At 43.1% G+C, this 25,640-nt stretch overlaps 1 protein-coding gene and 2 long non-coding RNA genes across 3 annotated transcripts; all 3 read right to left on the minus strand.

The window, feature by feature from the left end:
- Positions 1-1,121: 1,121 nt before the first annotated feature.
- LOC134732653 (uncharacterized) lies at positions 1,122-15,492 on the minus strand. Its single transcript, XR_010116016.1, has 3 exons — positions 15,295-15,492; positions 1,625-1,743; positions 1,122-1,271 (listed from the first exon to the last, which is right to left on the minus strand). It is a non-coding gene; the product is annotated as an uncharacterized lncRNA (long non-coding RNA).
- Positions 15,493-20,352: 4,860 nt separating this feature from the next.
- Positions 20,353-25,461, minus strand: KBTBD6 (kelch repeat and BTB domain containing 6). The gene has a single exon (XM_055245362.2). It carries the CDS (start codon positions 25,265-25,267, stop codon positions 23,243-23,245), a length of 2,025 nt encoding a protein of 674 aa, XP_055101337.2. The 5' UTR covers positions 25,268-25,461; the 3' UTR covers positions 20,353-23,242.
- LOC134732652 (uncharacterized) lies at positions 20,353-25,559 on the minus strand. Its single transcript, XR_010116015.1, has 2 exons — positions 25,458-25,559; positions 20,353-22,032 (listed from the first exon to the last, which is right to left on the minus strand). It is a non-coding gene; the product is annotated as an uncharacterized lncRNA (long non-coding RNA).
- Positions 25,560-25,640: the final 81 nt, after the last annotated feature.

Consider the following 25,640-nt stretch of genomic DNA (forward strand, 5'->3'; position numbering starts at 1 on the left):
TTACGTTTCCTGAGGACTCCCCAGCCATTCAGAACTGTGAGTCAAATCTCTTCTCTTTATAAATTTTCCAGTCTCAGGTATTCTTTATAGCAGTGTGAAAACGGATTAATACAATGGGCCAAGCATGGTAGCTCACCCCTCGAATCTCAGGGGTTTGGAAGGCCAAGGTGGAAGAATTGCTTGAGGCCGGGAGTTTAAGATTAGCCTGGGTGGGCCGGGCGCGGTGGCTCACGCCTGTAATCCCACCACTTTGGGAGGCTGAGGCGGGCAGATCACGAGGTCAGGAGTTCAAGACCAGCATGACCAACATGGTGAAACCCAGTCTCTACTAAAAATACAAAAATTAGCCGGGCATGGTGGCACGTGCCTGTAATCCCAGCTACCTGGGAGGCTGAGGCAGGAGAATCACTTGAACCTGGGAGGCAGAGGTTGCAGTGAGCTGGTATCACTCCATTGCACTCCAGCCTGGGTGACAGAGCGAGACTCTGTCTCAAAAAAAAAAAAAAAAGACCGGCCTGGGCAACACAGTGAGAGTCCATCTGTACAAAAAATTTAAAAATTAGCCAGATGTGGTGGTATGCACCTGTAGTCCTAGCTACTCAGGAGGCTGAGGGGGGAGGATTGCTTGAATCCAGGATTTCAAGGCTGTAGTGAGTTATGATTGTGCCACTGCACTACAGCCTGAGCAACACAGCTGTAAGTAAAAAACCAAAAATGTCTTTCAGACCAAGTTCTTTTCCTGCCTACAGAGTCCAGGAGAAACCCGAGAAAACAAGACAGAGACCCTGCTCTCATCAAGATTATAATCTAGTGAGGATACAAACAAGTAGACAGGCAATTATAGCACACACATTGTCAGTGGAAGCTCTGGGGACCAAGGGAGCCCATCCAAGGAGCACCAACCAGATGTCAGTGTAAGGGAAGGCTTCCTGGAGAAAGTGATGTCTAATCTGCAACCTGCAGAGTGAGTGGGCATTAGTGAGGCCACAAAGTGCAATGAGAAATGGTCTGACAGGGAAGAAGAAACAGTGTATTTTCCAGAATCTGAAAGTAATTTGCTATGATTGAAGTATGCATGTCTTTCTCCTTCTTCTGTTTTTATTTATTTATTTATTTATTTTACAAAATGACAGCATACTATATAAACTGCTTCTGATCTTACAGCATGTTCTATATTAATATATTAAGTGTGAGGATGAAGGCTGAGGCAGGTGGATCCCCTGAGTCCAGGAATTTGAGACCAGCCTGAGCAACATGGTGAAACCCCATCTCTACAATAAATACATAAAGAATTAGCTGGGCGGCCGGGCATGGTGGCTCATGCCTGTAATCCCAGCACTTTGGGTGGCCAAGGTGGGCGGATTGCCTGAGGTCAGGAGTTCAAGACCAGCCTGGCCAACATGATGAAACCCCATCTCTACTAAAAATACAAAAATTAGCTGGGCGCAGTAGCATGTGCCTGTAATCCCAGCTACTCGGGAGGCTGAGGCAGGAAAATCACTTGAAACCGGGAGACAGAGGTTGCAGTGAGCCGAGATCATGCCACTTCACTCCAGCCTGGGCGACAGAGCGAGACTCCATCTCAAAAAAAAAAGAAGAACTAGCTGGGCATGGAGGCACACACCTGTGGTCGCAGCTACTCAGGGAGCTGAGCTGGGAGAATTGCTTGAGCCTGAGATGGGGAGGTTGCAGTGAGCCGAGATTGCGCCACTGCACTCCAGCCTCGGCAACAGAGCTGGGATCCTGTTAAAAAAAAAAAATCGTGAGGATGAGTCAGAGGTATAAAGATGAGCCAGAAAGGCAAGCAGTGAAAATGTATAAAGAAATTTATAAGCTATTTTAAGTAAATTGGACTTGTACCTGATTGCTACGGCCAGCCAATTAAAGATTTTAATCAGTGAAGAGACATGATCAGATTTGTATTTTATCAAGATCACTCTGGCTGCAACATAAAGCAGGGTCTAAAATATTTTTATTTTTGTTCTTTGGACATAGTTGGTGGTCTGGTAAAGCCTACAGATCCCATCTTGAATAATCATTTAAATGCCTTAAAATAGGCCGGGCGCGGTGGCTCACGCTTGTAATCCCAGCACTTTGGGAGGCCGAGGCGGGCGGATCACGAGGTCAGGAGATCGAGACCATGGTGAAACCCCGTCTCTACTAAAAATACAAAAAATTAGCCGGGCGTGGTGGCGGGCGCCTGTAGTCCCAGCTACTCGGAGAGGCTGAGGCAGGAGAATGGCGTGAACCCGGGAGGCGGAGCTTGCAGTGAGCCGAGATCGTGCCACTGCACTCCAGCCTGGGTGACTCCGTCTCAAAAAAAAAATAATAATAAAATAAAATAAATAAATAAATAAATAAATGCCTAAAATAAAATGTGTAGAAATACGCACAAAAAATGAAATTAGCAAAATAATTTCATTCACAATAGCCTCAAAAAGAAGAAAATACTTGGGAATAAAAGAAGTATAAAATTCATACTCTTGGCTGGACCTGGTGGTTCATGCCTGTAATCCCAGCAATTTGGGAAGCCAACCTGGAGGATTGATTGAGCCCAGTTGCTTGAGGCCAGCCTGGGCAACATAGTGGGACCTTGTCTCTACCAAAAAAACAAAAAAATTAGTCAGGTGTAGTGGCGTGCACCTGTAGTCCCAGCTACTCAGGAGGCTGAGGCAGGAGGATTGCCTAAGCCCAGGAGGTTAATGCTGCAGTGAGCCAAGATCATGCCACTGCACTCCAGCTTCGGTGACAGCGTGAGACCTTGTCTCAAATAAATAAATAAAATAAAATTAGTACCCTGAAAATTACAAATTATTATTGAAAGAAATTAAGGAATACCTAAATTAATGAAGAACAGACCATGTTCATGGATTGCAAGACAATGTTGTTAAAATGGAAATATTCCCCAAATCGATGTACATTCAAAACAATTATGATCAAAATCCTACTTGATCCTAAAATTCATATGGAAATGCAAGGGATGAAGAGTAAGTCAAAATAATCCTGAAATAGAAGCACGAATTTAGAGAAGTCACACTTCCTGATTTCAAACTTTTACGAAGTTACAGTAATCAAGACATTGTGGTGCTTGGGATAAGAGTAGACACATAAATTAATAGAATAGAACCGAGACTCCAGAAATAAACTTTTCTTTTTATGGTCAATTGAATTTTAACAAGGGTGCCAAGACCATTCAATGGGGGAAAGAATAGTCTTTTCAACAAATGGTCCTGGAACAACTAGATATCCACATGCAAAAGAAATGAAGTTTGACTCCTTCATAACACCATACACAGAAATTAACTCAAAATGAATCATAGACCTAAATGTAAGAGGTAAAACTAGAAAACTCAGAGAAGTTGTAGGAGAAAATGTCCATGACCTATGTTAGGGAAAGACATGACAATGGGCTGTGTGTTGTATTTCCTGCCTATAATCCCAGTGCATTGGGAGGCCAAAGCAGGATGATTGCTTGATGCCAGGAGTTTGAGACTAGCTTGAGCTACATGGTGAGCTTGTGTCTACAAATTTTTTTTTTTAAATTAGCCTTGTGTGGTGGTGCATGGTGGTAGACCTAGCTACTGGGGAGGCTGAGGCAGGAGGATCACATTAGCCCAGGAGTCTGGAGTTACAGTGATATATGATTGTGCCACTGCACTCTAGCCTGGGTGGCAGAGCAAGACACTATCTCATAAAAAAGAAAAAAAAAATTAAAATTAAAAAAGGAGAGGCATGACACCAAAAGCACAAACAATGAAAGCAAAATATATTGGACTTCATCAAAATAAAAAACGTTTGTGCTTCAAAGAACACAATAAAAAAAGTGAAAATGCACAGTGTATTAGTCAGCTGGGCCTGCCATAACAAAACGTCACAGACTGGATGGCCTAAATAACAGAAAGTTATTTCCTCACAGTTCTGGAAGCTGGAAGACCAAGGTACCAGCAGGTGTGTTTTCCTCTGAGGCCTTTCTCCTTGGCTTGCAGATGGCCACCTTCTCTCTGTGTCCTCACATGGCCTTTCCTCTGTGCCAGTGCATTCCTAGTGTTTCTCGTGTGTCCTAATCTCCTCTACTTTTTTTTTTTTTTTGAAACGGGGTCTCGCTCTTTCGCCCAGGTTGGAGTGAAGTGGCACATTGCTCACTGCAACCTCTGCCCTGCTGGTTCAAGCAATTCTCTTGCCTCAGCTTCCTGAGTAGCTGGGATTACAGGCGCCCACCATCACACCCAGCTAATTTTTGTGTTTTTAGTTGAGATGGGGTTTCACCATGTTGGCCAGTTGGTCTTGAACTCCTCCCAAAGTGCTGGGATTATAGGCGTGAGCCACCATGACTGGCCTCCTCTTCTTATAAGGACACCCTACTGGCTTCATTTTAACTTAATTACCTCCTTAAAGGTATCTCCTAATATAGTCACATTTGTACTGGGGTTAGAGTTTCCTTCATTTCCACCAAACGAAGATGTGTAAATTAAATATGGTATATCCATGCAATGGAATATTAAACCATACAAAGGAATGAAATATTGATACATGCCAAAGCATAGATGAACCTTGAAAATATTATGCTAAGTAAAAGAAGCCAGATACAAAAGATCATATATTGTATGATATTCTATAATTCAATTTATATAAAATGTCTATAGATACAAAGAGTAGATTAGTGGTTGCCTCAGTCTGAGGGAGAGGGGTAAAGCTGAGAAGAAATGGGAGGTGACTGCTAATGCATACAGGGTTTCTTTGGGAGTGATGAAAAATAATGTTTAATTGTCATAATGATTGCACAACTCTGTGAATATACAAAACATTGAACTATATACTTTAAATGAGGAATTATATGATATGTCAATTGTATCTCAATAAAGCTATTAAAAATACATAGGATTACAAACAAATCCAATTATTTTAAAATACGGTTTTCAAAAAAAAATTTTTTTCTTTTGAGATGGAGTCTCACTCTATTGCCCTGGCTGGAGTGCAATGGCGCAATCTCGGCTCACTGCAACCTCTGCCTCCAAGCAATTCTCCTGCCTCAGCCTCCCGAGTAGCTTGGATTATAGGCGCCTGCCACCAGGCCTGGCTAATTTTTTAAATATTTTTTTTTTAGTAGAGATGGGGTTTCACCATGTTGGCCAGGCTGGTCTCGAACTCCTTTCCTCAGGTGATCTGCCCGCCTCGGCCTTCCAAATTGCTGGATTATAGACATGAGCCACTGCACCCAGCCTAAAAGATTTTAAAAGCATAAGATAGTATTGAGCCAGGCATGGTGGCTCATGGGATTACATGCCTGTAATCCCAGCACTTTGAGAGGCTGAGGCGGGTGGATCACCTGAGGTCAGGAGTTCGAGACCAGCCTGGCCAACATGGTGAAACCCCGTCTCTACTAAAAATACAAAATATTAGCTGGACCTGGTGGTGGGCGCTTGTAATCCCAGCTACTAGGGAGGCTGAGCCAGGAGAGTAGCTCGAACCTGGGAGGTGGAAGTTGCAATGAGCCAAGATCGTGTCATTGCACTCCAGCCTGGGCAACAAGAGCGAAACTCTGTCTCAAAAAAAAAAAAAAAAAGATAGTATTATATGTGCTTCTTTATACATAAGAAGATCTAGATCTAGCAGTAGGTCTTATCAATACCATATTTCAGAGAACTAATGAATATAAATGATAATTTGAGATATTTGCAACAACTGCAACATGATATAAAATATTTACAATTTGTTTCTTTTTTTTGAGATGGAGTCGTACTCTCACCCAGGCTGGAGTGCAGTGGCTTGATCTCGGCTCACTACAGCCTCCGCCTCCACCTCCCAGATTCAAGCAATTCTCCTGCCTCAGCTTCCCAAGTAGAGTTGTGGGTGCTACACGCACCTGCCACCACACCCAGCTAATTTTTGTATTTTTAGTGGAGATGCGGTTTCACCATGTTGGCCAGGCTTGTCTTGAACTCCTGACCTCAAGTGATCCGCCTGCCTCGGCCTCCCAAAGTGCTGGATTACAGGTGTGAGCCACTGCACCCGGACTTGAAATATTTATAATTTCTATTGTTAGTAAAGTTATAGGTAGTGCTAATATTATTGTGGCTTATTGCTTACATTCATAAAAAGGAAATACTAAGTTTTAGTTACAGATTAGTGAAAATAAATATATATTTTTTCTCAACAAAGTTCATGAGCCCTCTGAATTCTACCTACATACTTTGGTGTGGGGGGGTCTTCATACTCCATGTAATAAAACCTGAATTAAAGAAGAAACCAGATAGAAGGTTATTATAAAAGCCCAAGCCAGCATATATGTGGGCTAGCGTGAAGACAGCAGGGATAGAGAAAAGTGGGGAGCATGTAGCTGTATTTTGGGAGCCAAGTAGGTAGAGTTTAGTGATTGAATGGATGTGGACAGTGAGGCAGATGGAGGGAAAGATGATGACTGGGCTCCTGCAATGTATCTGAGTGGACCTCCATCACAACAGGAAGCATGGAAAGAGAAGCAGCTTCTGGGAAGTGAGACTAGGTGAAGAAAAAGAGATCTGTTTGGAATATGCTTATTACAGGCAGAGCTGTGGAACAAGATAACTGAATATATGGTTCTGGAGCTCAGAAGAAAAGCTGAACTAGAGATACAGATTTGGGAGTCATCAACATCAACCACGCTTGAATTCAGTGGCACAGAGAGAAGGAGAAATATAGAGAAAGAAGATGGCCAAAGCAGGAGCGAGGGTCAGAAATGTTCAAGGGAAGAGAAGATTGACTAGAAGGCAGAATAGATGTTGGAGATGGAGCAGAATTAGAGAAGAAGGAGGAAAGCCAGGAGAGTTGATTCCTAGCACCAGACAGATGCAGGGCTCACCTACAAAATTATACAATCATTTTATACACGTAGTTTGTAACATATTGTGCTTTGGGATCTTATGATGTGCACTTTTATAATGTGTGCTGTTATACTTAACAAGCTTAAAACTAAAATTTAAAAATAGGCCAGGCGCGGTGGCTCACGCCTGTAATTCCAGCACTTTGGAAGGCTGAGGAGGGCAGATTACTTGAGCTAGGGAGTTGGAGACCAGCCTGGGCAACATGGCGAAACCCCATCTCCACCAAAAATACAAAAAAAATTAGCCAGGTATGGTGGTGTGCACCTGCGGTCCCAGGTTCTCAGGAGGCCGAGGTGGAAGGATCACTTGAGTTCAGGAGATGGAGGTTGAAGTGAGCTGAGATCGCCTCACTGTACTCCAGTGACATGACAGAGTGAGACTCTGTCTCAATTAAAAAAACAAAAAATTGCGCTCTATTACTGATTCCAAGAAGCTATTTTCTCTTATTTCATCTCTGACTTTTAAATTTAAAAATTACCACTTGACAAATTATTTATTTTTATTGTGGCAAAATATAAATAACATAAAATTTACCATTTTTAATAAAATTTGTATTTATTCATTTATTTATTTGTCTTAGAAATGGGGGTCTTGCTATGTTGCCTAGACTGAACTCGAACTCCCAGTCTCAGGCAATCCTCTCACATCAGCCTCATGAGTAGCTGGGACCACACTGCACCCAACAATAAAATTGACCATTTTAATAATTTTAAGGGCATATACCTTAAAATTTAGTGGCATTAATTATATTTACAGTGTTATACAACAATCACTACTATTTCCAAAACATCTTTGTTACCACAAACAGAAGATCTGTAACCATTTGAGGGGTAACTTTCCATTCCTCCCTATCCCAGCCCCTGAAAACCTCTAATCTACTTTGTCTCTATGAATTTGCCTATTCTAGGTATTCGTATAATTCATAACAATAATCATATGACTCCATTTCATACAAGTGGAATCATACAATATTTATCCTTTTGTGTCTGGCTTATTTCACCCAGCATGATGATTACAAGTGTTCTGCAGTGGGCAGGGCTAAGCAAACCTATCCCCAAAGTCTGAAAAAGCTGAGAGGCCAAGGAGGCTGATATAACCAGCTCCTCAGAAAGAAACATTTAACAGGGACTTAAAAACAGAAGCCATAGTCTCTAAGGGCAGCAAGACAAGATGGTGGATCCCTGAGCCATTACTCGCCAGACCCAGGGCTTATGGTAGGGAAAGGGTACAGGTGACTCGGAAGGGATGTATAAGACAATTGCCTACGGGCAGAATTTGTAATAAGCATAATAACATCAAGATTGTCGACCTAACAGTAGGATTTATGGTAAATACATGCTCTTACACAAGGAACAGTAGATAAAATAGAAATCTTAGAGGCATTCCAGGAATAGAGTTTAATCAAAAGTCCACATGGTGGATTAGCATTCAAGAAGGAATTGCTTTAGCCCTCACAAAAAAGTTCACTCATGTTTTAGCATGTATCAGTACCTCATTTCTTTTTATTGCTGAATAATAGTCCATTGTGAACATATACCATGTTTTCTTTATATTTATTTATTTATTTATTTATTTAGAGACAGTCTTACTCTGTCACCCAGGCTGGAGTGCAGTGAGTGGCACGATCTTGGCTCACTGCACCTTCCACCTCCTGGGTTCAAGTGATCCTCCCACCTTAGCCTCCTGAGTAGCTGGGACTACAGGCATGTGCTACCATGTCCTGCTAATTTTTGTATTTTTTGGTAGAGACAAGGTTTCACCATGTCGGGTAGGGTGGGCTCAAACTCCTGACGTCATGTGATCCACCTGCCTCGGCCTCCCAGAGTGCTGGGATTACTGCACCACATTTTCTTTAGCTGTTCACCATTTGATGGACATGGTGTTGTTTCCATGTTTTGGCTACTGTGATTTGCTGAAATGGGCATTGGAGTACTAGTATCTGAGTCCCTGTTTTCAATTATTTTGGGCATATACTTAAGAGTGGAGTTGCCATATGAACATATGGTAATATTACGTTTAGCTTTTATACAATCTGCCAAACTGTTTGCCACTGTAGCTGCACTGTTTTACATTCCCCCCAACAACGTATGAGGGTTCTAATTCCTCACCAACACATGCTCTTTTCCTTTTATTATTATTATTATTACTGCGATCTTAGTAGGTACAAAGTGGTATTTCACTGTGGTTTTGATTTGCATTTCCCTAATGACTAATGATGAGTTGGGCATCTTTTCATGTGTTTCTTGGCCATTTGTATATCTTCTTTGGAGAAATAGACTATTAAATCAGTGTTCAATGTTATTTTTTCCACCTTCATTCTTTTTTTTTTCTTTTTGAGACGGAGTCTCGCTTTATTGCCCAGAATGGAATTCAGTGGCATGATCTCGGCTCACCTCAACCTCTGCCTCCAGGGTTCAAGCAATTCTCCCGCTTCAGCCTCCTGAATAGCTGGGATTGCAGGTGCGTACCACCATGCCCAGCTAATTTTTTTGTATTTTTAGTACAAACGGAGTTTCACCATGTTGGCCAGGCTGGTCTCAAACTCCTGACCTCAAATGATCCACCTGCCTCGGCTTCCTAAAGTGTTGGGATTACAGGCATGAGCCACTGTGCCCGGCCTCCACCTTCATTCTCTTTTTTTTTTTTCTTTTTTTTTGAGATGAGGTTTCACTCTTGTTGCCCAGGCTGGAATGCAGTGGCTTGATCTCGGCTCACTGCAACCTCCATCTCCTGGATTCAAGCGACTCTCCTGCCTCAGCCTCCCAAGTAGCTGGGATTACAGGAAAGTGCCACCACCCCCAGCTAATTTTTTGTATTTAGTAGAGATGGGGTTTCACCATGTTGGTCAGGCTGGTCTTGAACTCCTGACCTCAGGTGATCCACCCGCCTTGGCCTCCCAAAGTGCTGAGGTTATAGGCATGAGCCACTGTGCCTGGCCCACCTGCATTCTTTTGCATGTGAACATGCAGTTATCCCAGCACCACCTGCTGAGGAGACTATTTTTCCCCATTGAATGCCCTGGTGCTCTTACCAAAATCAACTGGCCACAGATCTATGGGTTTATTTCTGGACTAACAGTTCTAGTTTATTGGTCTACATGAAACCTCTTATGACAGTAAGAGGTTATGCCAGTACCACAATATCTGGATTACTATAGTTTTGTAATAAGTTTTAATTTCAGGAAATGTGAGATTTTGTCTTTCATGAAGACTGGGCAACAAGAATATGTGATGATCAGGGAAAACCAGCATGTATTTAGTCTGTTTGAAAGTTTTATTTTGGCTGGGCGCGGTGGCTCACGCCTGTTATCCTAGCACTTTGGGAGGCTTGAGGTGGGTGGATCATGAGGTCAAGAGTTCGAGACCAGCCTGACCAACACTGTGAAACCCTGTCTGTACTAAAAATACAAAAAAAAAAAAAAAAAAAAAAATCAGCCTGGCGCGGTGGCATGCGCCTGTAATCCCAGATACTCAAGAGGTTGAGTCAGGAGAATTGCTTGAACCCAGGAGTCGGAGGTTGCAGTAAGCTGAGACCGCGTCACTGCACTCCAGCCTAGACGACAGAGCGAGACTCCGTCTCAAAAAAAAAAAAAGAGAAAAGTTTTATTTTATTTATTCCTGGGGCTAGAGTGCAGTGGTGCAATCTTGGCTCACTGCAACCTCTGCCTCTTGGGTTCAAATGATTCTTGTGCCTCAGACTCCTGAGTAGCTGGGATTACAGCATGCGCCACCATGCCCTAGTAATTTTTGTATTTTTAGTAGAGACAGATTTCACCATGTTGGCCAGGCTGGTCTTGACTCCTGCTCTGAAGTGATCCACCCACCTCAGCCTCCCAAAGTGCTGGGATTACAGACATGAGCCACCGCCTGGCCAAAAGTTGTGTTTTGTAACTGTAAATTAATATATCAGTATTATGGCTTTTATATTTTTGATTCTTGATGGTTTGGTTTATATGATTTGGTACTTGAACCCAACCACATCAAGGTGTAGTAGCAATTGGATATCCAAACTTCTAAAGACGAGAACTAGACCTGAGATACAGTGGCTCTCTGACAGGTAATCTTTCCAAGATCTGTGGCTGGACACCTAATCCTCCTCTGGCAAACCTTCCATTTCCCTGGACCACTTTCAATCTCTAACAGTGAGCACATATCTAGATTTAGCTATCTCAAAACTTTGATTTCCGACCTAGTGTTATGTAGCATTCAGTGCTTATTTAAAAGAATAAAAAGGCATGGAGTTTTCCAGAAGACTAAAATGAAGTTCTTACACATATACAACTCAAAATAGCCAGGGGTTCTGACATTGAAATCCAAAATCTTGATACCACTCTTCATATTGCCCCTTCTTATCTTTCACTTTGTCCTCTTGAGAGTGCCCCCAGTGTATTACTGAAGATGGTTGGATGTATTGAAGTGGATACTAGTTTTATAATGCCAAAACTGCCCAGCAAGTAAGCTAATTACAATATAACTTATTTTAGATAAGGTTATGGGACTGTTCACTGGTGAGTACTGAATCTGGGTTGTGCCTGACTTTCTTTTTTTTGAGACAGAGTCTCGCTCTGTCACCCAGGCTGGAGTGCAGTGGCGCAATCTCAGCTTACTGCAACCTCTGCCTCCCGGGTTTAAGCTATGCTCTTGCCTCAGCCTCCTGAGTAGCTGGGACTACAGGCACCCGTCACCATGCCCGGCTAATTTTTGTATTTTTAGTAGAGACAGGGTTTCACCATATTGGCCAGGCTGGTCTTGTTCTCCTGACCTTGTGATCCGCCTGCCTCAGTCTCCCAAAGTGCTGGGATTACAGGTGTGAGCCACCGCACCCAGCCCCCCTGACTTTTAGTATGTATGACCCAAACCTACAGAAAAGGAAATTCATATAAACTCCATAAACTCCCCGTAGGGTATCTACCATTACAAAATAAACTCTGCCTTTTAAAAACTATATACATGGTTGATGGATTGGCTCAGATAAACCTTGTTAATTGTACTAATGATGAGTGTTCAATGATAACCTAACCTAGTTTAATAAAACCCTTCTGTCTAAGCATGGTGACACGCACCTGTAGTCCCAGCTACTTGGGAGGTTGAGGCAGGAGGATCGATTGAGTCCAGGAGTTCTCAGCGGTAGTGCACTATGCTGATTGGGTGTCTGCACTAAGTTAGGCATCAATATGGTGATCTTGCAAGAGCAGGAGACCACTAGGTTGCCTAAGGAGGAGTGAACTGGCCCAGCACGGAAATGGAGCAAGTCAAACCTCCCATGCTGATCAGTAGTGGAATCACACCTGTGAATAGCCACTGCACTCCAGCCTAGGCAACACGAGACCCTGTCTCTTAAAAAAAAATAATTTAAAACAATTAGGCTCAGCGTGATAGCTCATACATGTGATCCCAGTACTTTGGGAAGCTGAGACAGTAGTTTGAGACCAGCCTGGGCAACATAGTGAGACCCTGTCTCTACCAAAAAAAGAAAAAAAAAAAAAAACCAACAAAGTTAGCTGGCTGTGGTGGGCTGCACCTGTAGTTCCAGTTATTTGGGAGGCTGAGGTGAGAGGATCCCCTGAGTCCAGGAGTTCAAGCCTGCAGTGAACTACAATTGTGCTACTACACTCCAGCCTGGGCAACAGAGTAAGACTCTGTCTCTAAAAAAATTTTTTTATTAATTAAAAAAAATTTCTAAAAAAATTCTTCTTAGTTCCTGCCCCTAAAATGTGAGTGGAGGGATGGGGGTGGGCAAGTACTTGATTTGGGGTCTTTTTCAGAGCAAGTCTCAATTTTAGAAAACTATTACCATTTTGCTAATTTAACATGAAATTTAAGCAATAGGCAACCAAGATAAAAAGAGGAAATGTTTAGGCTGTAACAGAGCTTTTCAGAGTTTGTTCTGCAGCAATTACCTTTCAAAACTCCTTTAACAACTTGGACAAAAAACCTGACTAAATTCACGCGTGCTCGTGGAAAGGTGGAGAAACTTGCAGGAAACAGTGTGTTAGGAGTGGAGGTGTGTGTCACATTGCTTTGTTTTTCCCCCTAGCTTTTATTGGTTTAAACAGATTTGGGTTTCCATTCTAATTCTCCACCATGTTCATAAGAGAGAAAAGCATATAGTGTGAGAGAAATGTGATTTATAATAACATCATTATTCCATGATTAAAAACACTGTGTGTGTTTGGTTGTCTGGTAGCATATGCACATCAGAAACAACCTGTAGTTCTGGAAGCCTCTGGGTTGCTATAACAACCAGACAAAACAGTTTAATAATAGCTCTACCGCAAAGCTGGAAAATTGACAAAAAGATGAGAGCTACAAATGCAGGTGTTTGTCATATAAATGTGAACAAGTACCAAACACATTTATTTCTTCAACAAATATTCATTGAGTGCCAATGCTGCACCTGGTCCTATTGCTAGGCACTTCGAAAAAGATAAATATGGTCCATGCCATGACGACATATACATTCTTCTTTTTTGGTGACAACAGGTGCACACCACATGCCTGGCTAATTTTTGGATTTTTAGTAGATACAGGGTTTTGCCATGTTGTCCAGGCTGGTCTCGAACTCCTGGACTCAAGCCATCCAATGCCTTGGCCTCCCAAAGTGCTGGGATTTACAGGCCTGAGCCATGGCGCCCAGCCTCATATATATTCTAATGGAGGAGACACATAATAAAGAATGAACAGATCGATAAACTGAATGCTTGCAGCATGAGAAGAGCCCTACCATAAAGCAAGCAATGAGATCATGATACCAAACAAGTACTAACTAGTGTAAAATATGGAGAAGAGTCCGGTCATAGCATATATAAAAAATCTTGTCTTCACAGTGATTCACACCTGTAATCCCAGCACTTTGGGAGGTAGAGACAAGTGGACCACCTGAGGTCAGGAGTTGGAGACCAGCCTGGCCATGATGGGAAACACTGTCTCTACTAAAAATACAAAAATTTGCCGGCATGGTGGCGGGCATCTGTAATCCCTGCAACTTGGAAGGCTGAGGCAGGACAATCGCTTGAACCCGGGAGGCAGAGGTTGCAGTGAGCTGAGGTCGCGACACCGTATTCCAGCCTAGGCGACAACAGCACAACTCCATCTCAAAAAAAAAAATTGTCTTTAAGTTTTTACTTTTAAGTTAAAAACTTTTAAGTGTAAATTAAAACTTTCAAGTTTAAACTAAACTGAACTGGGACTACAGGTGTGCACCACACACCCGGCTAATTTTTGTATTTTTAGTTGAGACAGGGTTTTGCCATGTTGGTCAGGCTGGTCTCGAACTCCTGACCTCAGGTGATCCACCTGCCTCAGCCTCCCAAAGTGCTGGGATTACAGGCGTGAGCCACTACACCTGACCCTACTTTCTGTTTTTTGAGAAAGGGTCTCACTCTGTCACCTAGGCTGGAGTGCAGTGGCATGATCACAGCTCTCACTGCAGCCTTGACCTTCTAGGCTTAAGTGATCCTCCCACCTCAGCCTCCCAAGTAGCTGGGACCACAGGCACATGCCACTATACCTGGTTAATTTTCCTATTTTTTGTAGAGGTAGGGTTTTACCAAGTTGCCCTAGGGTTTTACAAGTTGAGGGAATGTGAATCAGTGTTTGTGAATGACTTCTTGGTGGCTTGTCTTGAGGATTTCACTGATAATGTCCGTCTCTTCATATTTGAGACTTTCTGTCACAGCTACCAGTATATCAGTGTTAACATGTTGGCAAACAAACTGAACATGACTCCAGAAGAAGCTGAAAGGCGGACTGTAAATTTGATTAGACATTAAGACTGGATGCCAAGATTGATTCTAAATTAGATCATGTAGGTATGGATAACAATGCAGTCTAACCCTATCAGCAAGTGCTTGAAAAGACCAAAAGCTTTTCTTTTAGAAGTCAGATGTTGGCCATGAATATTGAAAAGAAGTTTAATCAGACTAGCAGGTCACAGGCTCCTAACTGGGCAACTCAAGATTCTGGCTTCTACTGAAGAACTATAAAGAAAAGAAGAAAAAACTATAGGCCAGGTGCAGTGGCTCACACCTGTAATCCCAGCACTTTGGGAGGCCAAAGTGAGTGGGTCACCTGAGGTCAGGAGTTTGAGACCAGCCTGGCCAACATGGTGAAACCCCATCTCTACTAAAAATACAAAAATTAGCCAAGCGTGGTGGCGGGCAACTGTAATCCCAGCTACTCGGGAGGCTGAGGCAGGAGAATCACTTGAATCCAGGAGGCGGAGGTTGCAGTGAGCTGAAATCACGCCACTGCACTGTAGCTTGGGTGACAAGAACAAGACTCGAAAGAATGAGAGAAAGAAAGAAAGAACTATTATATAAAGGATGATGTACATTTTAGAAACAACATATTGAGTATACATTTTGAAGAACTGGAATAAATTGGCTATGATTCATTTGAAAAAAAATTAGCTGGGTGTGGTTGCACATGCTTACTTGGAAGACTGCGGTGGGAGGATTGCTTGAATCCTGGAGGTCAAGGCTACAGTGAGCTGTGATCATGCTACTGCACTCCAGCCTGGGTTTCAGCCCTGTCTCATGAAAAACAACAAAAAACCGTAGTCAGTATGGAGCCACCTTTCTCCAATGGAGTCAAGCTTTTACATTCTTACCTCCAAAGCTAAAATTGCTGCTTGGAACTGCTATGTCTCAATCAGGAACATTCTTTTGGGGCAAACTAATCCTTAATTCTTGGAAAACTAGCCAAATCAAATTTTTGTAAGTGGGGCCAAAATATTCTTCTAAAACGAATATGCCTTAAAGAAGGAGAGGAGTCAGGAATCTCAATTATAAGCAACAGAACCTTAATTTAGATAATCTTAAGAAAACAAAATAGGATTTTTTTGCCTATCATAATGAGAAAATCCAGCAATGGCACTTACTTCAAACACAGCCTAATCCAGAGTCTCAGTGTTTACAGGGTTTTCTCTATATACAGAGAAATAGATATATATATAATACAGAGACTATATCATGGGACAATGTTTTCTCTCACTTTATGCATTAGTTAGCACATAGGTTGGTCGTATGTAATAGAGACCCTATAATTCTTTTCTTTTTTCTTTTTTTAGATACAGAGTCTCTCTCTGTCACCCAGGCTGGAGTGCAGTGGCATGATCATAGCTCACTGCAGCCTCGATCGCCTGGGCCCAAGTGATCCTTCCAACTCAGCCTTCCGTGTAGCTGGCCCACAGGCATGCACCACCATGCTCGGTTAATTTTTTATTTTTATTTTTTTTTTTTTTTAGAAGGAGTTTTGCTTTTGTTGCCCAGGCTGGAGTGCAATGGCGCAATCTCGGCTCTGGCTCACTGCAACCTCCACCCCCGGGGTTCAAGCGATTCTGCTGTCTCAGCCTTCCAAGTAGCTGGGATTACAGGCATGCACCACCACGCCCGGCTAGTTTTGTATTTTTAGTAGAGACAGGGTTTCTCCATGTTGGTCAGGCTGGTCTCGAACTCCTGACCTCGGGTGATCTGCCTGCCTCAGCCTCCCAAAGTGCTGGGATTACAGGTGTGAGCCACACGCCTGGCCTTAATTTTTTTTTTTTTTTTTTTTTTTTTTAGTAGAGATAAGGTCTCACTATGTTGCCCAGGCTGAGACTCCCTAGTTCCTTTTTTTTTTTTTTTTTTTTTTTTTTTTTTTTTTTTTTTTTGAGACGGAGTCTAGCTCTGTCGCCCAGGCTGGAGTGCAATGGCGCGATATCGGCTCACTGCAAGCTCCGCCTCCCGGGTTCACGCCATTCTCCTGCCTCAGCCTCTCCGAGTAGCTGGGACTACAGGCGCCCGCCACCACGCCTGGCTAATTTTTTTTGTATTTTTAGTAGAGACGGGGTTTCACCGTGGTCTCGATATCCTGACCTCGTGATCCGCCCGCCTCGGCCTCCCAAAGTGCTGGGATTACAAGCGTGAGCCACCGTGCCCGGCCCCTAGTTCTTTTAAATAAGTTCCTTATATAAAAGTCCAGTCTGTTGTGTGGATCCTAATCTACAAAGTCGTCTGAGACCCAGGCATTTCTGTCTTCCTGTTCTGCTATCCTTACTTAAGGTGTTGCCCTGACCCACATGGTCTGAGGTGGTTCATCCTCATGTGCACATTCCAGCCATCAAGAAAGAAAGGGAAGGGAAGGGCACTACTGTCCCTGTAAGAGAAATTGTGCATATTGCTTCGGGTCGCATGAAATTGGCCAGATCTTAACTACATGGCCACATCTAGCTGCAGGGATGCCTGGGAGAGGTAGTCTCTATTCTGGATCAACATGTATCTAGTTAGAATTTAGCCATTGCTCCTAGTAGGATAGGGGAGAATGGCTATTTTTATTATTTATTTTTTATTTTTATTTTTTATTTTTTTGAGACGGAGTCTCACTCTGTTGCCCAGGCTGGAGTGCAGTGGTGCAATCTTGGCTCACCACAACCTCCACCTCCTGGGTTCAAGTGATTCTCCTGCCTTAGCCTCCCGAGCAGCTGGAACTACAGGTGCATGCCACCATGCCCGGCTAATTTTTGTATTTTTAGTAGAGATGGGGTTTCACTATGTTGGCCAGGCTGGTCTTGAACTCCTGACCTCATAATCTGCCTGCCTTGGCCTCCCAAAGTGCTGGAATTACAGGCGTGAGCCACCGTGCCTGGCCGAAAACTGGAAATTTCTTAGAGCTAACTAGGCTATCTAGCAACATTACAGCATTTTCTGTGCCTGAATCATCTTTGCAGTGCTGTGTGAATGTAATCTACTTATTTCCCCCTTTGTTGAAGTTCAGACCATTAGCCACAATAGTTTATTCAAAACTTAGTTTCTTGCCCATTTCTTGTACTAATTTCAGGTAAATTGTGCTTTAGTCAATATATACATATAGTGTCTTTTTTTTCGGTTTGTGAAAACTTCAAAACAGCTTTCAGAAAACATTTTGGCTAACTACTTCTGTCAAGTATGTGACTCCATTCTATATTTCATTTCTACTTATCTCCCATAAATTTAAAGGTACTGGGCGCATTGGCTCATGTCTGTAATCCCAGCAGTTTGGGAGGCTGGGGCGGGTGAATGGCTTGAGCCCAGGATTTTGAGACCAACCTAGGCATCTGAAATCTTAATGCAGACTTGGGATGCAGCCATGGAAGACCTTACATGGTTAAAAGAGACCAGTCTGGCCAACATGGTGAAACACCATCTCTACTAAAAATGCAAAAATTAGCTGGGTGTAGTGGCAGGTGCCTATAATCCCAGCTACTCAGGAGGCTGAAGCAGGAGAATAGCTTGAACCAGGGAGGGGGAGGGTGCAGTAAGCTGAGATTGCACCACTGCATTCCAGCCTGGGAGACAGAGCAAGACTCTGTCTCAATAAAAATTAAAATAAAAAAAAAAGGCTGGACATTGTGGCTTATACATGTAATCCCAGCACTTTGGGAGGCAGAGGTGGGCGGATCACGAGCTCAGGAGATCGAGACCATCCTGGCTAACATGGTGAAACCCCATCTCTACTAAAAATACAAAAAATCAGCTGGTCTGGTGGCGGGCGCCTGTAGTCCCAGCTACTCGGGAGGCTGAGGCAGGAGAATGGCGTGAACTTGGGAGGCGGAGCTTGCAGTGAGCCGAGATTGCGCCACTGCACTCCAGCCTGGGCGACAGGGCGAGACTCCGTCTCAAAAACAAAACAAAACAAAACAAAAACTTGAGGCCAGGAGTTTATTATTTCAACAAAAAATTTAAAAAATTAGCTGGTAATGGTGGTGTGTGCCTGTAGTCCTAGCTATTCAGGAGGCTAAGGTGGGAGGATGGCTTGAGTCCAGGAGTTCAAGTTTACAGTGAGTTATGATTGTGCCACTGCACTCCAGCCTAGGCAAAATAATGAGACTCTAATATGATTTGTCTGTGTCCCCACCCCAATCTCGAATTGTAGCTCCCATAATTCCCACATCATGGGAGGGACCCAGTGGGAGGTAACTGAATCACGAGGGTAAGTCTTTTCTGTGTTGTTCTCCTGATACTGAATAAGTCTCATGAAATCTGATGGTTTTATAAAGCGAGCTCCCCCGCACTTGCTCTCTCTTGCCTGCCGCCAGGTAAGGTGTGACCTGTTTTTTTTTTTTTTTTTTGAAATGGAGTCTCACTCTGTTGCCCAGGCTGGAGTGCAGTGGCACGATCTCAGCTCATTGCAGCCTCTGCCTCCTGGGTTCAAGTAATTCTCCTGCCTCAGCCTCCACAGTAGCTGGGACTATAGGTGCCTGTCATCACACCCAGCTAATTTTTGTATTTTTTAAGTAGAGACAGGGTTTTGCATGTTGGCCAGGCTGGTCTTGAACTCCTGCTCTCATGTGATCCTGCCCCCTTGGCCTCCCAGAGTGCTGGAATTACAGGTGTGAGCCACCTTGCTTGGCCTGTAAGACGTGACTTTGCTCCTCCTTTGCCTTCCACCATGATTGTGAGGCCTCCCTAGCCACATGGAACTGTGAGTCCATTAAACGTCCTTTTCCTTATAAATTACCCAGTCTCTGGTAGGTCTTTATTAGCAGCATGAGAACAGACTAATACAGACCCTATCTCTATTTAAAAACAAAACAAATCAGGTTATTTAGAATAATAAAAGGGGTGTTGAAATTTTTAAGCAGGTATGGCAAAAGAGATCCTATTACAAGTGCTCTTACCTTGGGTCTGATGAGCTTCAGAAATGTGAAACATCCTTGAAATTATAAATTATGTGACTTTTGCTTGGGAATGGATCAAAAGCTTTCCTCGGATTCTCAAGATATAAAAATTAAAAAATAAATCCCTGCTCAATTAAAAATGATGAAAAAGAGCTATTACAACTTAATTTCAATCTTTAATTCATATTTAGACAAGTTAGTGGCTAAATTTGTTTCTATTTTATCCTTTTGAAAACTCTAATACTACTTATCATTTGCATTTAAAAGAATTTGCAATAATTTGGGTTCTCAGCTTTTCAGACTACAGGGACATAAATACAAAAGATAATTAATGTCATTCTGAATCTTACAGATGGTAGTCCGACAAATGACATTATATTAAGCGTTTGCTAAAATATGTGTGGCTTAATTGGAAAATTAGACAGTTACATTTTCTTGTCATGAAGGTATTTGAGCACTGCTAGTTGTATCATTCACTACAGTGATCCCCAACCTTTTTGGCAGCAGGGACCAGTTTCCACGACTAGGGGTAAGGGGATAGTTTCAGGATGAAACTGTCCCGCCTCAGATCATCAGGCATTAATTAGATTCTCATTAGGAACATGTAACATAGATCCCTTGCACATGCAGTTCACAATAGTTTACACTCCTATGAGAACCTAATGCCACTGCTGATCTAATAGGAGGCAGAGCTAATGCTTGCTTGCCTGCAGCTCACTGTGTGAGCCCAGTTCCTAACAGGCCACAGACTGGTACAGGTCTGCAGCCTGGGGGCTGGGGACCTCTGATTAACTGCACATGCCAAAGTTTTATACATTTAGTGGAATCAATGAAGTAAAAAGTCAGGAAGCATAAGTTCTGGTACCAGTTTTATTTATAATTAACCACATACAAATCACTTTTCTACAAAATAATGGTTAACATCTATTCCTTAATTCACAGAAATATCACAAAACCAAAATCCTTCCCACGACATATTACTATTTAGTCTAAGCTTTAATTCAAAGGTTGAGAATGACGAATTCGAGAATTTCTTTCATACATAAATTGCTTTCCTTAATTCTGCAGATGGGTAATCTGTTTGAGATAAGCACTGTCATGTTTCAACCTTAGAGAACAAAAAGCTATCAACAAGATAATGGTAAAGAAAATGCTAGCCAAAAAATAACACTATTGAGAAATAGGCACGTATTAAGTGCAATACTTATAACATCTCTGATGTCAAATGACCAAAATTTAGCCTTAGGGCACTAAAGCACATTTGCCCTTTTGAAGCACATAGTAGTACGGCACATTTTATTTCACTAAAAGTGATGTTAAACATGAATGTCTTGTAGACTAGTTAAAGAGCCAGTCAAATGGCTAAAAAAAACATTGTTTTTTTGTTACAACTTTTTGTGTCTCCCTCTTTCCATTCTCATCTTATGATATTTCACTCACAAATTTAGTTACCCACCCCAAAACACATTTCTCTCCCTTCTGCCAGGGTGTAAGAAATGTTAGCATTCTGTCACTAGAAAATAAACACTGAAGAGGAATTAGCATGTTAATGAACAAAGATTAAGGAAGGTAATACTAACAGGATAAAGGAAAATGTAGACCATAAGCATCTGGTCATCTATCATGTACATGTATCATGTCAACCATTATATACTAAATCTTCAAGAGGTAAGTACTTTTGTTTTAGTTGTTTAACAATGTCAGTTTCGTGGGATTTAGTCTCTGTTCCAGGACTTTCTCTTACATTATGGTAACAGAAAAACAAAGACTGGAGCATGGTTTACAGAGAAATACAAAACACATACAAACATCATAATAAAATAGCCATTTATATCACTATTAGAGAAATATTTTAGAGAACATACTTTCACTAGTGGCCTCAAATGCCATCATCCACTTATGTTCTTTAACTATCAACTTTGTTTTTCTAAGCGATGGGATCTCGTTCTGTTGCCAAAGCTGGAGTGCAGAGACATGATCATAGCTGCAGTGAGCTATGATTATAGCTGCAGATGATAGTTGCAGCCCCGAACTCCTAGACTCAAGTGATCCTACATTCAAGTGATCCTCCCAAGTAGCTGGGACTCAGACTTGGGCCACCATGCCCAGACATATTTTTTATTTTTGTAGAGATGGGGTTTCGCTATGTTGCCCAGGCTGGTCTCAAACTCCTGGGCTGAAGCAATCCTCCTACCTCAGCCCCCTGAGTTGCTAGGATTACAGGCATGAGCCACTACACCCAGCAACTGTCAACTTGTAATACAAAAATACCTTCAAGCTGATAATCAAGAACATTTAGTGACTTTAAAAAGCTGACAGAATATTTCCATGCTACACAAAACAGTTCTATACACAGCTTTACAGTTTTAAAGTTCTTTGCTGGCACTTGACTTTATAGTTAACACAATGACTACTGATATCAACGAAATACTGTTTTTAGCTTATATATATTTTCAAAATCAGTATTACCTCACAAAACAGTAAAGAAATATCACTTCTGCTGAAGAATCCTCTAAGATGAACACCAAAACTGCAGCTAAAACATATTGAGAATCACGTAAATGTTTAAGGCAATAGATAAAAATTTATACAATCCAGTGAAATTTATACATGTCCAGTGGAAAAAAGGATTATTCCTCTGATTAAATGAAGCATGTATCAGGTTTAGATCAACAATACAAACCTACAAAGCAAGTTACTTCTTTTTTAAGGTTTTTTGATGATTTGGTGACACAACTAGAATATAACTTTTTAGATGAAAATTGGTCACTTTGCAAATATACATTCTAAATTCCAAAACTGAAACTTCTTTTCAAAGAGTAGAATCCTGGTTTGTTGTTTTTACTGTCAATGAGCTTATAGCTATTCTCTGTATTACTATAAATGAAATCACCACTCAGTCACCCTAATACACATATGCTTTTTTATTATTTTTTTAATGGAGACAGAGACGGAGTCTCACTCTGTCATCCAGCAGGCTGGAGTGCAGTGGCCCAATCTCGGCTCTCTGCAGCCTCTGACTCCCGGGTTTCAGCAATTCTCCTGCCTCGGCCTCCTGGGTAGCTGGGATTACAGGAGCACGCCACCACGCCCAGCTAGTTTTTGTATTTTTAGTAGAGATGGGGTTTCACCATGTTGGCCAGGCTGGTCTTGAACTCCTGACCTCAGGTGATCCACCCGCCTTGGCCTCCCAAAGTGCTAGGATTACAGGCGTGAGCCACCGTGCTCAGCCTGCATTTTTTTCTTCATAGAAGAAAACAAAAGTAAAACTTCCCAAATTATGTTTAACTTATAACACATTTTGTAAAGACCCCTTAGGTTAACCATTCTGGAAATCTACATTGTTCTAAAGAAAAAGATATGCTTTCAAAACACAATCTAGCAATTCCTAATCATTTTTCTATTATAAAAATTAAAGTTCAAAAGTTATTGCCACAGTGCTTGTGGCAGTAAACAGAATGTAAAATTTATCAAAAGACTAGTGTCATGAAACATAAACATACTAATCAAATAAATACTGGACCCTTAGCACAGAAAATTATTAAAAGGTTGATTTGAGTGTTAAAACTTGTAACATTAAATTACCTTCGTATTTCAAACATTACTTTTTTTAAACTAAACCAGAAGTTAATCAACTTTTCCTCTCCTTTAGGAACAAAAAGGATATTTAAGATATTTTCCAAAACAGTAAAAACAACTTAAGTGTTTCAATTTAGTTACAACAAACCCTGTTGATCCTGTGCATTTCACTGAGGCGCTACACGCACCCAAAAATCATCATCAGAAAGAGAACTTGAACTTCCTGACTCAGAGTCCGGCTCACTGAATCCACCTAAGTCCCATTCAGTGCTAGACTCACTTGGTATTTCTTCTTCTTCAGTGAGGAAACTCTGACCAGGTTCAAGGCAGGAAGGATAAACACGAGCAGAGAGGCAAAAAAAGTTAGAATCAAACTGCAAGAGGCCTAATGTGGTACCTATATTAATCCATTGGTCTCCTCTAATATCATATTCATACACAGTCACCCGGTTCTTTTTCCACTGTGGGGTGCGAGAGGTGATGAGCAACAATTTTTGGCCATGCTTGATAATCCTGTAGTTGTTGGTCTCTGAGACCAAGGGAATATTATTCATTTGCCTCCATTCTGCCCTAACCGGGTTGTAGACCTTCATGACTGGGATGTCACAGATACAATAGATCTCCTCATTGAAGACGCACGCTTCCTGAAAGTCATTGCGCTTCAGAGAAACGCACTTCAGCCACATATTATGGCTAGGATCATAACAGAACATGCGCTTACTGTTGAGAGCATAGAGATAGTCTCGAATTACCATTAGGTCAAAGGATAAAAAAGAATGGGGCAGTGGAGCCACCAATGCCCACTGGTTTCTCTTAACATTGTAGCATTCCACTTCCTTCAACTTAACTCCAGTAATAGGGTCTCGCCCCCCCAAAATGTAGATGTAGCCATTGAGATATGCTACATCCATGCCCTCACGACACAGCAAGCGATCTGCAAGTTGCTGCCAACTATTCTGAGCTGGTTTATACACCCAAAGGTCTGTCCTGGGCTGAGCAGCTAGATAGATGTCATGGTCAGGAGAGATACAGACAGCTAAAGTGGTGACAGTCCTAGTGTGAGCCAGACAGGTCAAAGGTGATGGCACTTTGTAAAGGTCCCCAGAGTATGGATCACAGCAGAGAAAGGGATCTCTGGGGTGTCCAAAGAAGATCACCATCTCCTTGGCACACATACCCAGTCTCTGGGGTGGATTTTCTGCTGCAGATACAAGAGAGTTGCTGCTGCTACTGCTGCTGCTGCTGTTTGGCACTGGCACCAGAGACTTGTACAACAGGTCACCATAGCGCATCTGCAGGGCCCCTTCAATAACGTCCAGGCAGTACTTCTTGACGATGGGCTTGGTCAGCAGCCCTTCTAAGTAGTCCTGATCTTCTTCAGTGAAGTGCATCCAGCGCACGCACTTGAAGACTTCTGCAGCATTGGGACCCCGCTCTTTGGGAGCAGCCTCCAGCCACTGCACTGCCACGTGGCACACTGTCTGCTCACTCTCCACGTCCAGACTATCCAAGCGCAGGACAGCCAGCAGCTGGGCCAGGGTTAGATCTGCTAGAGTCTCCTCCCGAATTGAACCCATGTGGCTGAGCTGCTTGAAATTCTGAGCTATATAGGATTGGGCCTGGGATCGCAGCTTGCGATGGCCGAAGGCGTCTGCAAACTTGAGGATGGCGGTGCAGTTGGTCAGGTCAAGACGTCGGGCTAAGAAGGAGGCACAGGCTTCCCGCACATATTCCAGCTGTAGCATGTCGGAGGCCGCGTACAGGCGCTCCACGTTGGCCTCACTGAGAGACACACGACCCGTGTAGCAGTAGTCGACCAATACCTCGAAGGACTCGGCGTCCACATCGTGCATGGTCACGCTGGCCTGCTGGCTCTCGTACATGCCACCTGTGAACATGCTCTTGAAGTAGGGACATGCCGCGGCCAGCACATTGCGGTTGCAGGGGAACAGGCGACCCGTGCCAGGCCCGCTGCCAGGCGTCACCACCTCGATGGTCACATCACACAGCAGCCGCGCATCGTAGAAGGACTTGAGCTGTGCCAGCAGGGCTGCAGAATGGGCCGTGTCCTTTAATTCCTCTGGACCCGTGAAAAAGGCCGAAACTGTGGGTTTGTGAATCTTCTTGGGCCGCTTCCCACCACGGGGACTGGCGAGGCGGCGAGAGCGCGGGGCGTCTTCCCGGGACTGCATGGTGGAGATGGCGACGGGCACTGATGGCGAGAAAGGCTGCAGGACCCGGCTCTAGCTCCTCCTCAACCTTCCCTCGCTGACGCTAAGATAGCAGCGTCTCCGAAGAGACCGCAGCACGAGCCCATTTACTGAATTCAGCCCTATCCCGCGGAGCCGCCTCCCTTTATCGTTTAGACAGTGGCTGACTCACCCCCTCTCACTCCTGCGTCCTTTCTCCGCGTCTGCTCGCCTTCACAGGACCCGCTGGCTTGGAGCCGCAGAAGCCGCTACTGCAGCGTGGGCGACAATACTAGGCGCCCAGGAGAACTACCGCTCCCAGGTTGCCTTTCGCGCCCCGAGGGCTGCTGGGTCTCTCGGACTCCCGGGCCGAGAC

This window comes from Symphalangus syndactylus, chromosome 15 (genome assembly GCF_028878055.3).
Source record: "Symphalangus syndactylus isolate Jambi chromosome 15, NHGRI_mSymSyn1-v2.1_pri, whole genome shotgun sequence".
Classification (NCBI taxonomy): domain Eukaryota; kingdom Metazoa; phylum Chordata; class Mammalia; order Primates; family Hylobatidae; genus Symphalangus; species Symphalangus syndactylus.